General features: G+C 39.1%; 1 protein-coding gene across 7 annotated transcripts in view; it reads right to left on the bottom strand.

Annotated features, from left to right (window-relative positions):
• Window positions 1-42: 42 nt before the first annotated feature.
• CRACD (capping protein inhibiting regulator of actin dynamics) overlaps window positions 43-14,466 on the bottom strand; it is a 166,907-nt gene continuing 152,483 nt past the window's right edge. For all 7 annotated transcript variants that reach the window (XM_074904849.1, XM_074904848.1, XM_074904850.1 and 4 more), the window contains 5 exons: window positions 9,710-13,097; window positions 8,042-8,232; window positions 6,833-6,998; window positions 3,816-3,972; window positions 43-157 (listed from right to left, as the gene is read on the bottom strand). In XM_074904849.1, the coding sequence (XP_074760950.1) occupies window positions 124-157; window positions 3,816-3,972; window positions 6,833-6,998; window positions 8,042-8,232; window positions 9,710-13,097 (3,936 nt within the window). In that variant the 3' untranslated portion in view covers window positions 43-123. The remainder of the gene's footprint in view (window positions 158-3,815; window positions 3,973-6,832; window positions 6,999-8,041; window positions 8,233-9,709; window positions 13,098-14,466) is intronic.

Below are 14,466 nucleotides of genomic sequence, written 5' to 3'. Positions count from 1 at the left end.
GTAGGTGCAGTGATGCTTGTTGACTTGCTGTACTGACTGAAGGAGGATGACTGCTCAGCACCCAGCTAGAAGTTTTACTGTCCTTCCCTCATTTTCCAGCTCCATTTCATGAAAGAACATGTTTCAGATGATTTGGATTTGAATGTTGTGCTTTGACCTGTTGTAATAAGAAAATGCAAGTCAGTAGTTGGTTTCAAATGCCTGCAGGATTGGCAGAAACTGTGGTAAGATGCCATACTCTGCAGCTTAGAATAACATCCTTGTCTCCCTGAGGGAGGAATGTATTTCTCTCTCTGAGTCCAGTTTAGCCTGTGCCCTGAGGCTTCTTCCTAGTCTGTCCCTGACTCTTTATGCATCAGACTGGTGTTTGTCTAGTCTGAGGTTTCTGTGCCATGGCAAGGTAACCCAAGTCCTTTCTTTATTCTAACTTTTAATTTGATTTCTGAAGATGGAACTTGCATTGCATACACCTGGTAGTAGTGACCTGTTTACTATAGTTTGTATAAACCAAATAGTTCATCTTCTGTGACCCTGGGCCCTCCTTGGATTCAATTCAGTCAAGCATATACTTGAACTCCGTTGAAGTCAGTAGAAGTTACTACTTTCTTGTGGAAAATATACTCATGTCTATAATAAATTTCAGTGACTGGTACAATATGAGTTCCAAGATGAACGGTATACTGCTCAAATCAACTAATTTTTTTAAAGATTTGAATGAATGCTCCCTACAGTGTCTTCACAGAGAACTGTTAATAAAGGGTTGTGTAAATTGGTTTTGGTTGCCTTTAACTGCTTTTAAAAGGAATTACCAGTGGTCTTAGTAATGCAAATTGAGTATATGCAGTGACAAAAGTATACTTAAAGAAGAACATCTTCCTGATTAGTCTTCTAAAAGAACTATAGTAGAAACTATTATCTCACTCTCTGATGAGCCATCTACTTTGAATTCTAACATCTTGAATTAAAAAGTAAAGTGGAAGTTGCACTGGCTATGTTGCTTCATCATGTCTGGTTCCTCCATTTTATCATTAGCAGAAATGCATAAGGGAGACAGTTGTAGCACTGTGAAAAAGTCTATAAAGCAAACCTGAACTACACGATTAGAGTACATAAATCATTGATTAGATAATTTTGACTGGGTTATAGTTTAATAAGAACTAAAATGACATTAGTATAATAAACAATTGCACTTTAAAACATTTGAAAAATTAAAAAAGTACACAACAAATACCCCACAATTATACATCTTACAGTTTTTATACATTACTATATGAGCATAGAGGTTAATCATACATAACCTTGTCAGAAGAAATGGTATTTTGTGTGTATAAGTTACAAAAAATTGAGACAATATACTACATAGTGGTTTGTTCGGTTCTTAAAACATTTTTGCTGTTTTAAACTTGGTAGTAATGTTTTGGTTTTATTTTTACAGTTTTCCAACACTTTTATCAGAAATGGTTGCAACAAAGCTTAGAGCAAAGTAACACTTCACTTCATTGGTATTTAGTGCAAATTTTTGTTAATTTAACATGAAATGTCACTGTTGAACATGTACACTTTAGAAATGTTTCCATCAAGTACTGTACATAATACAGTTTCCATTATTACACTAGATACCTTTATGACTGAAAAAAAAATTGGCTTTGAAGCTTTAGATTAAGACCATCCTTAATGAAAGCTTTATTCTATGTGCTGTAAATGTACTGTATTGGAAAATTGCATCCTTATGTCATGCACAATAGCACCTAATTTTGCTATGCTTTTCAGAATACCAGTATCTTTAATTCTTTAATACTGATTTACTTCACCTTCTCTGTATATCTACCTGGCTCCTTCTCCCAAGAAATAATAATAAAGATGGATTTCAGGCAGTTTAGTTCTTGTAATTACAAATACATACTACAGGCTTATAAACTCATAAAAAATGTAAATTTAACTTAAGATGCACTAATTCATGGTGCTAGCAAAGCAGAAGTAATTATGGGCCCAATTCTTCCTTCAGAAAAACTTGCAGAGATTCGACTTCAAAGGCGTTAAGTATTTTTCCCCAAGCATTTGAGAGCAGCATTGCCCCATCTCTGTATAAAACATTTAAAATACTTAAGGGTAAAAAGTTATTTTAGAGATTGTGGATTTAAATAGGAAATTGAGCAAATCTGATGGCTTAAGAGACCCAAGAAAACCCATCTTGCTGCTGCAGATCTCAATCTAACATGTCCATTGTGTTTGTGCTGTTGTAACCATGATACTCAACCATTGTTTTCTGTTTGGTAGGAAATAGTGTATTCAATATGACTTTTGCTGATAAGCCCTTTTTGATTCTTGGAACAGGAGGATGGGGCAGGTTTCATTCTGTTTTCTGCATAATTTAAAGTGCTACTCCTCATGCTGCATACAGCAGCTTGGCTAAAATACTTCCATGAAACATATGTGGTATCATTCTATAATTATGCAGTTTCTTCTCATGAAAATGTCTCTCTTTATGATGTTGCTTAAAGGTTCCTTTAAGATGTATGTTTATAAGAAAGAGATGTTCAGATTTGTTTAAGACTTCTTTGTAAAACAAACTCAAATGTATTTACTAGGGTAACTTTAAAATGGAGACCTAGCTATTTCTGTGGGATGTTCAGGATAGTAAAATTTTTATTACATTATGGACTTTATCCTTTTTTGTAAGAGGGAGGGGTGAACACTTCTATTATAGTTACAAGAAGTAATAAAGTGTTCAGTTGCCACAGGAGATACCTGAGATGGGGCAAGTAAACTTCTTTGTGAAGTGTTCTGGCTGTACTGGTTAAAGTACAGGAAGTTTTCTGAACTATCTGAAGTTGCACATGGAGTAAAATCAGGAAGAATGCAGAGTTAAAACTCCTGAGCCTCACTGACCTAGCTTTCAGTTCTCAGTTAACTTCAGTTCTGTAAATCTTATTCCTGTGGGAATTTACTGAGACAAATTCTACAGCTATGTGAGCACGGGAATAGTTTTACTTATTTTAGTTCCAGTTGATGGATTGGAAGTTGTAATCTGCAATCACTGTCTCTATGCATCTTAAATATGGCCAAGCATAAAAAGTGATTCACTTAAATGACTAGAAGAAACACTGACTTCTTTGCTTCTTTCTGAAAACTTTTTGATTTTTGTTTAATTTTGTTGTTGTTGTTAAGTAGCATGAATTGTTTTCTTTCTAGGAGTGAGGGAATATTGACACGGTGTATTAATCCTATGATGAAAGAAATTACCTCAGGATTTGGATGGTACCATCTTTCCACTTACCATTTGCAGGTGGGATGGTATCTCCTGAAGTTCTTCATTAGGGAAGAAGCTTTCAAGTAGCAGGTAGAACTGACAGTTCATGCAGTTTAACGCTTTTAAAAAATTTAGGAACAAAAGAAGGAAACATGCATCTTGCCTTAATTTTCAACAATGGAGTGTTGAAAAAAGTTTCTGAGATCTCCACTTAGGTGTAGAGATCTAAAATTCCAGAACTGAATACCCACAGAATTTAAGGAGATTCTGAACTGAAGTTCTGGCCCTTATGGTACTCATTAAAATTCACATCCAGTATCTGAGCATTCTTAAATTTTTGAGAGTCTGGCTCTGAAATTTTTGCCATGACCTCATTTAGCTATTTGTCAAAGCAATGGAATATATGACTTGAGTAGACTTTACAGTGAGCTAGAGCAAAATGGTAATCAGTTCAGTTTTCAGTCCTTTAATACATGCATTTTCAGTTTTGTCATGTGTAAAAAGCGGAATAAATAAAACAAAAGCAATTAATGGTCAGCAACAGAGATGTAATTTTACAGTTTACTTTATGATCTGTGGACAGTCACTCCAGGCTTTTGCTTTCCTCTTGGCTAATGCAAGCCAGGCTGGTTCTGTTGACACAGGGTTAGTATCAGGCGTAGAGAATCTCTTGGCCACTTCCTTTGCCACTGGGGTTAACGGAACAGAATCTGAAATTTCCACTGGTTTTGATGGGGTGGGGAGGGGAAGAGAAAAAATAATATTAGTTGAACCCTGTACTTTGTTGCAGGATTCTAGAGATTTTGCTGCTTTTCTGTGAAGATGTTCTGATCTAACACTTCAAATTTATTTCCAACCCTTTTAGTTAAATCTTACTTGTTACCGTGTTTGCAAAATAATCAAGTTAGGAGGAGCTGAGTTTCCTTTTTCAGAGGTGACTCCAAGTAACATAACTCACAAAAACAGGGACAAAATTTTCACTCTCCATGACATCCAAAGAAAACACTTCCAATTTGCTAGTCATCTTTACATAAACCATTTTAATTACATCTGCAATGTAGCAAACAATGGGAAATAAAGCTGGAATTTTTTTTTTTTCTCCTTAGGTAATGCAGCTGCTAACACAGGTAACTCAACTGCATTCAGTGGGATTTAGATTCCCTCTTCACATTAGGGTTCTTAAATAATCACAGAGAAGAAAGCACTCCTATAGTTTCCTGCCTCAGTTAATGACACCTCTAAGACTATCCCAAAGAAGAAATGAACCAGCTTTCTCTAATAGCTGTTTGTCACATTTTCTTGAAAAAGTATAAAGACAAACAGCTGTTTCAGCAAGACCATGTGTTGAATAAACAACTGATTTCTATAATAAGCAACTCTATAGAGCAGAACTGTGGAAGTATGTTGTAGAAGTCAGGTGGGAAGATGGTTTAATTCTAAGACACTGAATGCCCTTGAAGGCAACCTGGATAGAAATGAGTCCTATCTGAAACCTATGGAGTAATTCTAAAATCTTAGTTACAAAATAACCCCTCACTAATCCTCCCCTTACAGGTTTTCTTATGAGCCAAAAAACTTCTTTTTGTAAAATTTTGGATTCAGGACAAATTACTTTTAGTTGCATTTCATTTTCAGGTTTTGAATGTTTTAAAAAGCTTTAAAATTGCATGGATGGCAAAAATTGTTTATTTTTCTTTTTGGTACATCTTTAATCATGTATTTTTAGCTACAAGTAAATGAGTAGTAGCAGCAGCTACTGCTGTAGACAGACACTTTAAAAAGCTAATTATTTTAAATGTTATGGTAATTTATGCTATTTTAAAGGTTATACCCTCTTATCAGTTCCTGTTGTACAAGACCCAAGTGTAAGTCTGAAATATACCAACTTCTTCAAGTTTTGGGTGTTTTTTAAATAATCTAGCCTGGTCTTCTGCCTTAAGTGCTTTCCTAATGGTGGGAAACCCAAATCGGTGTCATCATCTGTAATAAACAAATACTTGTATGTAGTATATTTTTGTCATAGGTCATGGTTACCTACCTCCAAATGTAGCCAGTAATCACACGGAAATCCAGTCACTATTTCCTTTAGGGCCAACACAGTTCTATGCTCTCACTTTAGGTAATTCAAGGTCAATAATTCATCCTGAATTTCCTCCTGAAACTCATTCTAGTGCTGACAGACCTACTAAAGATAATTGAGTTTTGGCCCTTCTTTGATCTAATTTGGTGTCATCTATTGTGCTAGAGTTTGATTTCTGCTACAATTGATCACGTACAGCATAGCATCACACTAGTGAATCTTTCCAGGGGGGCTGCAATAGAGCCCTGTTACAAGTTGACAGGAATGCTGTAAAGCTGCTCCAGCTGCCTACCTTCAAAGCTGGTTTGGACACTGAAGCAGGCTAACTAGGAGCAGGCAAGTTTTGGCAATCTATGGGAGGTCTTAGAATGGTTTGGGTCTTTAAAGATCATCTAGTCCAACCCACAATGTTGCAAATAAAACAAGTTCTCAGGGATGTCAGCACTGGCATACAGCTGCAGTGTGGACATACAGCTCCAAAACCAACTGAATGTAGGCATGTGTAGGGGTTGCGCAGGTTGGAACAGTCTGTAATGTAGGAGTAGCACTGTTCTAGCCTTTACAGATCAGACAAATGAAGTACCTTGTTGCTTTCAACAGGTGCATTCCACAGTTCTGGGCTTGGAGTGGTACTGAATAGATTCATCTGATACATGGATTTACTTTCAAAGAAGTCCACACTTCTTTGCAGCTTGTCAAAAGATTACCAGTACTCTTCTCCAAAACTTTTTGCTGAGGACTAATGTTGGCTAGAGAAATACCAGGCAAGTCAACAATCACCTTATACTACCCCAAATATGCCCTTTGGGGAAGTATTTATTTTATTATGCCTGCCTTTTGAATATGTAATTGTTTCAGCTTAACTCCGGTGACAAAGTATTAGATTCTGGTTCCAACCTTCTATGCCAGACACCTGACTGGAAAGTGAGAAGTTCTGAATTGAAAGTGACAGGCTACCTTAACTGAATTGGTTAGTTTTTGCATTTTTTGAATGAAACGAGAACACTCATTCCAGATATGCTGGAGTATTTCTACCTGGCAAACTGGGAGGTGTGGGAACACATTAGGCTTCTTTTCTCATACAAATACACTTTGTAGAAGTATCATTCCCCCTCTGTGCTAACCCCCAACCTAAAGGCAAAACAGTACTGCAATTGCAATTTACAGTAAATCAGATCCCCCTAATGTGCATTAGTCATGTTCCAAAAATACTGTTGGATATGGCTTGGGGAGACAGCCTATTTTTTTTAACTTTAACTGTGACATTTCTAAGCAAAGGCAGTAGTGCAACTTTAAAAAAACTGTTAAAATTATATACATCCAGCGTAATGACCAGCACATGAGACTGGGACAAGCTGCATTGCTCCTTGCTGAAAGCAAATACATTTGTGATTCTACTAGTAGTATAGGAGTAAAAAAAAAATCATTCACTTTCTCCAAAACATGCAATACCATTTCTGAAGTGCATTATTCCTAGAGTAAATCTCAATCTCTCACTGTACCTGTCACAGAAGTTGGAAGGGTGTTGGACTTTTTTAGCTGTTCCCTTCTTTCTAGTCTTGACACTGCAGTCTCAATTTTCTTTTCCCCTTCTTGAGTTGCAGATTTCTGCAGTGTGCTTGTTTTGCTGCTGCTGCTTTTATTATCTGACTGATTACTTAGAGCAGCCTAGAACAGAGAAGGAAAACTGCTAAATGAGAAACAGTGTCACATAATGGCTACAAATGAGATGTCATGCTTGATCATTCATCACCTGTCCTTTCCTTCACCTTCCTTTTCAGCAAAGGATCAAAACACTCTGATACTTCTAAAACTAACAGAGACTAAAAAAACTACAAACACGAAGTTGAATTTATCATATGTCATTTCAATCAAAATACTGAACAGTTTAAGCTAGCCCTATCTGTCAAATACAGCACTGAAACACAGCTTGCATCTGTGGGCAACTTCACACCCACTGCTGTTTTCTTTGACCAGTTATCTAATGTCTGTAATTATGCATGTGTACCTCAGAAATTTGGATCTCATAACAAACATCAAAATACACTTAGTTATTCACATAATCTCCCGTTTTACCATCTGTGGTATCTATATACAGCATCACTGTTTGTGTATCATCACATCTGTACTGTAAGTAGAAGTGTTTTTCATACTTACAGAAAACCATGGATAGTAAATAGCTATTTAGAGAACAGGAAAGAAGTGATACTTGAATTCAGTGCCTTCTTTAGGCATTTGGATGATTCACATAATGGTTCTTTTCTTTCCTTCATCTGCATTTTATCCAAATAATACATGTTAAAATAGAAATAAATTCAGACTTACTAATATTCACCTATATTCACCTACAGACGAGTATTCCAGCTGTTATTTCCCAAGCATTAAGGCTTAACATATTATTTACTCAAGCTTCGAAAGAACCCTGTTGCATACACTGGTTGTGCTTGTAATTGCCATTAACTACCACCTGATATTAAGGCATCAGAATTTACACTAAACTATTGCACAGTATTTTCTCCTGGAGGTCTCAGTTTTGCAAAAGGCAACTCCAAACTTTCAAACCACATTTTACTCACTATCATTTTAGGTTTTATGAAATCTTACAAACCAAACTTTAAAAAAAAAATTTGTTTTCACATAATAAAACTAGCTGAACAGTTATAATTATGGTATCAGTATTTCTAATGGGCAGGTTTCTAAAGATTGTTTACATTTTCTTTAGCCAACTTCTCTGCTTGCTTCGCCTCTCTGGCTTGTCTCCTCTCTTCCCTTGTAGCTTGCTGCTCACGAAATCCCTTTTGCTTTTGCAGTGCTAATGTAATCCAAAGTGGTTGTGAAGTTTCAACTTTTTCCATCAATTTAGAGCCATCTAAAGAGTGCCTGCTCTGGAGGATGGGCTTTTCTGAAAGAAAACATGACAAGAATGGGTTGAGTAATGCACATCTCTTGTCTCAAACAAACCTGTACAACTTCTCTACCTTGTAACAAGTCTGGAGCTAAACCCATTGCATGACATGCCATTCACAGACGTTCATGGACTGTATGTCAAATCCTGAAACAGTTTTTATGCCTTAAGAATAAGACCTAATTAAACACATTCATACAGCTGTTCAAATTTATCCTTTTTTGGTGAAAAAGCCTACCCCCAGACACTTACGCTTATAGCTTTATTTACTACAAGTATTTGCACTGTGTGAGACATTTAAGTGAGCGATACATATGCACTGATAGTTTATAACCCTGATGAAAGGGATCCTGCCACTATGTACTGTAGTTCCCTGGTTTTCCAGCTATAATTAAGGGAAGAGGAGTGTCTGAACTTTAGCAAGAAGAAGGGGGTTGAAATGATGTACTCCTGTAAATGCAGTCCCTCTTAAAAAAAAGTGTTCCCTTTTAAATCATCACTCGAGCACTTGAATTTCTGTATGCTGCATGAAATAGGGGGTAGCACCCAGTATAGAAGTGTAAGTGGCAGTGAGCAAAACTGGGGTGCAAAGGTGCTCCTGCAGAGCAGAGTGAGCACAGAAACCCTCAACTGGCCTGTGCCCTGCTCTCCCATGCTAGCAGCTGTGCCTTCAACAAGTTTCCATAAATCCTCATTTAAAAATGGAAGTGAGAGGAAAAAGTGTAAAAATTTGTAAAAATAATCAGCAGTTCCACCAAGATACAGTTTTAGAAATATCCTGATGCTTGCAAAAATCAAGAATGGAAAAAATTTGAATTTCCCAATTAAATGCTGAATTCCTGCCTTGCTCTTCTGAGTGTCCTTACACTGAAAGGGTAATTTTTACTCTTGTACAGAAAACTACTTCAGGACACAGGGGCTTTCAACCTTCCTCTGAAGAGACCTATGGCTACTGTAATTGTCTCTGTTACTGAAGAATGCCTCTGAAATGCTGACTCCTGTCTCCAAATACATTGAGTTAGATAGATAGAGAATTTGCCCAGTAGGCACTATAAGGGACCTAGATCTTAATACTTTTTAAGCTAGGTAATATTTCTCTAAAAAATAGACACAATATAAAGGTATAAAAATTACTTCCTCTGCTCTGCTAAGACCATTACACATGGAACACAGAGTCCATCATCTGACTAACTAACATCTCTGTCCAGGAAAACAGAGACACGCTTCAGTTACCTCCTTGAAATTAACTTCCTTAAACAGGTTGCATGGGTCACACTGAGTTTGTGTGTATCTGAACTAAACTATGTGGATGGGAAGGCCCATTGGTTCAGACAACCCAAAGCAGAGTAGTGGTACTCCACAAGTAACGTCTCAAGTAAACATTTATTTTAAACCCAAATTTCTTCCTCTGCACCTCCAGTATCTCATTTTGAAAATGCAGAAAATAAATAAATGACCTTTGAAAAATACATACCTTTCTTCAGTGGCTCAGGCTTTTTGTCATTTTTTTCTCTCCATGGAATACTTATAGATGGGAAAAAGGACTTCTTTTCTCTGATTTCTTCCTCTTCATTTTTGCACTCACTGGATGGTGGAGGGTGCACCACATTCGCTCTGTCCTCTTTTCTCCAGCCACCCTCTGATTCGGCTTTAACCAACCTTTGCGCCAACATATCAGCTAGGTTTGATCTGTTAATTTTAGAGAGGGGAGATGATGGTGGCGTCTGGCTGGTGGGCTTTGGAGCTAAAGCAGGTTTCTGTGGGACCAGTGACTTGCAGGCTGGTTTCTCATGATGGGGTAAAGAACTGTGGCCAGTAGCTGGTAGGACCACTGGTGTGCCTGCTGGTTGTGAGATCTCCACCACAGTAACTGAAGAGTCTTTTGAGTCTTTTAAATTACCAGGGACATTCCCTCTCCCCATACCAGGGGATGTACTCTCTTGTGGAGCAAAAACAGCAGATTCCTTCTCCCCTTCTGTCGTAACTAGTGGGTCAGGCACACCATCAAAACTATCTCCTGCACTGTATCTTTTCTTTTTCCTTTGCTCTGCCTGTTGATCATAATGGAAACGTAAAGAGTAGTTTGTCCTTCGTAACTTTATCCCAAAAGGAGAAACGTTTTCTTCTCCATTTGGTGCTGGTTTATCTGCTTTTTTTGTGCTGTTACTCTGCTGATTTTCCAGAGCACTGGGCAGTTCTGGCTGGGGTAATTCTTTACCCAGAGAATGAGGAAAACTTGGAACAAGGAAAGACGGAAGATCTTTTGCAAATTTACAGCCTTCTGTGTTGTCTGTTTTTTCACTGTGGATTTCCATTTTCTCCTTAGCTTTTTCAGTTAAATTATCCTTAGAAGTGGAAGCCACACCCTCCTTCGAATCTGCAGATGAGCTGGTGATTCTTCCCACAGCCACTGTGCCTTTCGCCGCATTTATGTTCTCAGCATCTGAATTGTTTTTTGAAGTTTCTGAAAATTTCTGCCATGCTGGTGTTATCGAGAACTTTGCATTTGCAGAGAGGGTTTTCCTCAAGTTGCCATGAGGAGCACCCCGTCCTCGGGGTGTCCAGTCATCACTGTGTCTGCAGACACTTACTCGGTCTCTCTCGTTGTATTTACTGTTTTCTGCGTTCTTTAAGATTCTGGAGCGGATAGAGGCCCACTCAGCTAGTACAGCCTGGTTGTTCAAGGTCTCTTGTGCATATTTCATTTTACTGCTGCTGGATTTGGGATCCTGGGGTTTTTTCCAAGCCTTCTCTGGTGAAGGAATAGCCACATTTTTTCTCTCTTCTGTTAAGCCAAGTAACGATTTACAAGCTGTGTCCTTTATCTGGTTCAAGTTAACTGCTGTGCCACACAGCTGTGCTCCTGTAACCAAAATAGCTGTATGGGGTACACACACAGATGACGGGAGTGTATGAGAGCCCCTGGTGGCAGTATGCATCCTGCTGTCTTTGATGGATGGAGAAGAGATTCCTGCCCCTTTGACAGGCATGACTGGACTCAGATTTACTTTCTGAAATATGATCTGTTTATCTCCAGAAGACACTTGAAACGTGAAGGGTCTGGATGCAGTTTGTCTTTCATCTACCTCTTGCCACCGAAGTTCTTCCCCTATTCGCTTTTGTTCCTGAGCCTCAACTTCTCTCTTCAGTTTCTGGGCTAGGACTTCTGCTGTTTTATTCCCTTTTTCTGGCTGTTTGACTTTCTGAGATCTTGATCCTTCTTGGAGCTTCTCCTCTACGAGATACCTATCAGCCCCTCCAGAACACAACCGATCCTTGTCCTGTTGCTGTTCCAAGGACTTTTCTTGGTTTTGCTGAAGATGTTGTCCTTCTTTGTCTACCTTGTGCTCTTCTAACTTGTTCCATTCTTGTTCATTTTGTTCCTTTGGCTGCTTCAGTTCATCTTGTTGCACACTCTCTGCACTTTCCATGTGCATTTGTTTTGTGAGCTTGTGTTTTCTCTGCTCTTCCCATTTCCTTTTCTTATCTATTACTTGCTGGAGTTGTTCCTTCTCTATCTTTTCTCCTTTCTCCTTCAAATGCTGCCTTTGTTTCTCCTGTTTCTTCTGTTGTTTGAGGCTCTCAGCATCCTTCTCCTGCCTCAGTTTAATTTCAGCTTCTTGAAGCTCTTTCTCTTCTAGTTCTCGTCTCTGGTTTTCTTCCTTATTTTGTTCCTTGGGTTCTTTTTGTTCCTCCAGCCAATTTCTTTCTTCTTCCTCTTGACAATGTTTTTCAATCTCATGTTGCCTTAATTCTTCCAGCTCTGGCCTCTTCTGCTCTTCCAGCTCTTGTCTCTGTTTCTCTTCCAGCTCCTTGTGCCTCTGCTCTTCCCATTCCAGATGCTTCTGCTCCTCCAACTCCTGACGTCTCTGCTCTTCCTGTTCCCAGCACTTCTGCTCTTCCAGCTCTTTTCTCTGTTGTTTCTCCCGTTCCTGGCGCTTCTGCTCCTCCAGCTCTTTTCTCTGTTGTTCCTCCCGTTCCTGGTGCTTCTGCTCCTCCAGCTCTTTTCTCTGTTGTTCTTCCCTTTCCTGGTGCTTCTGCTCCTCCAGCTCTTGTCTCTGTTGTTCCTCCCTTTCACGGCACTTCTTCTCCTCCAGCTCTCGTCTCTGTTGTTCCTCCCGTTCCTGGCACTTCTGCTCCTCCAGCTCTTTTCTCTGTTGTTCTTCCCTTTCCTGGCGCTTCTGCTCCTCCAGCTCTTTTCTCTGTTGTTCTTCCCTTTCCTGGTGCTTCTGCTCCTCCAGCTCTTGTCTCTTTTGCTCCTCCCATTCCTGGAGCTTCTGCTCCTCCAGCTCTTGTCTCTTTTGCTCCTCCCATTCCTGGAGCTTCTGCTCCTCCAGCTCTCGTCTCTCTTGCTCCTCTTGTTCTTGGCTCTTCTGCTCCTCTAGCTCTTGTCCCTGTTGCTCCTCCAACTCCTTCTGCCTCTGCTTCTCCAGTTCCTGGCACCTCTGCTCCTCCGGCTCTTGCCTCTTTTCAGCCTCCAGCAGTCTTCTCTCCTCTTTATGGCATGTTTGCTCTTCTATTTTCAAAGATGTCTTTTCTTCAAGAAGATAGTGCCTCCTGTCTTCTTCGCAACACTTTCTCTCCTGCTCTTTCTGCATCTGTTTAAGTTCTTGGCACCTTTGTTCTTCCATTTCTCTTTGTTCTTCCATTTCTACAATCTGCCTTATCCTTTCGGCCTCTAAGATCCCCCAGTGATCTTCAGTTCTTTTTTCCTCTGCCAGCTGAAGCTGCTTCTGCTCATTTGTGTTCTGGATTAGTTTATCTGCTATGATGTGTCCATTATAATCTGGGTATCTGTCTCCATACAGCTGAGTTTCTAGGTCCTCTGGCTCAAATTCTGTTATTGTTAAACTTTGTGATCCCTAAAATTGGAGACAAGTTCGGAGTTACTGAATATTGCCTATTGGCTTGTTATCCTTTACAGTGAATGAACAATCAGTTGCAAATGCAAAACAACTTTTTTTAAAAAAAACAATGATTGAGATCCAGAACCAACACACCCACCCTAATGATGGATCACATCATCATAGATCCCATGTCTCTCACTTATTCAGATGATAGCCTTTAAAGGAAAGAAAACATCCCAACAATAACAGTATAACGCTAAATATTGAATCACCATTTGGTGTACATGAGAAAATCCAGTTTGAGACATGCCATTTCAAATTTACAGAAGCCGTGGAAGAGAGCACTAGTTTCATATGCCTGTTCCACTACTTAAAATGCCATCCTTTAAGCCTGAAATAATTAGCACCTGCTTAAGGGCACTCTTGCCAGTTATTTCATGGCAAATCTAGCTGCTACTTGCAGAGACAGAAGCTGTTGCCTGCAGAAAAGAGCTCTGCAATGCTAGCCTGGAAAGAGCGCTGCTCAGGAAAACACAATTTGTTTACTTTTCACAAATCCTCAGCCAGATATTTTCCTCATTAGCTGTGTTGAGACTCCAGCTCTATTGCAGGAACTGTGGAAACATCCATCGACAGAGAACCTAGAGCTCCCCAGCAATACTGTTACTGTGCTGTACTGAGGCATGGGCTAGCTTGCCCCACAGCCCTGGCATGTGCGTGCAATACCTGCAATAATCTGAATGCAGATCTTCACAGCTTACTCCTTGTCTTTGTAGCAACCGGTCTGAAGATAAACTGCACCTGAAGAGTGCTTCCCAGCACTTTCCTTGAGGAAAACAGCTCAGCTAATGTCCTGTCTAGCTATTGTTTATTGAGCCATCATTTGGCTTCAGTTAAACATTCTGTATAAACAAGAGGTTTAAATGTAATTTCTTCATTGCAAGACTGATAAAGGCAAATACAATGGTGCAGGAGAAAGAACAGTGGCCTCTCCTGAACCTTGTATTAATTGAATAGTCTTGTCCCATTTACAAGCACTAGTAAGATATCAGGATAAAACAAAAAAAACCCATGCAGTAAGTGTACAAATCTAGAATTTGATATTTCACTCTATAGCTGTAGCAAGAGCTGGGTTACTTAAGTCTTATTCTTTCTTATAAGACATCATTATCACTGTCAGAACCCAGGCCAGTTTTAGAGAATGTAATTTTTTTCCCAATCAAATTTTGCAGTCTGGTTGCCTATACCACAGCAGCATTAACAGTGGCAGATACCCTTCAGATCTTTATGACCTAAATTTTTTACTTGAAAAACTAGAATCAGAAAGCTCTCCCCATATAAAATCCTAGTGGAAGTACTTCAGGTCTGTGTCTCTACTGGCTAT

This window comes from Athene noctua, chromosome 4 (assembly GCF_965140245.1).
Source record: "Athene noctua chromosome 4, bAthNoc1.hap1.1, whole genome shotgun sequence".
NCBI classification, from domain to species: Eukaryota; Metazoa; Chordata; class Aves; order Strigiformes; family Strigidae; genus Athene; species Athene noctua.
The sequence above is the reverse complement of the archived record's forward strand: the minus strand, read 5'-3'. Positions and strand labels throughout refer to the sequence as shown.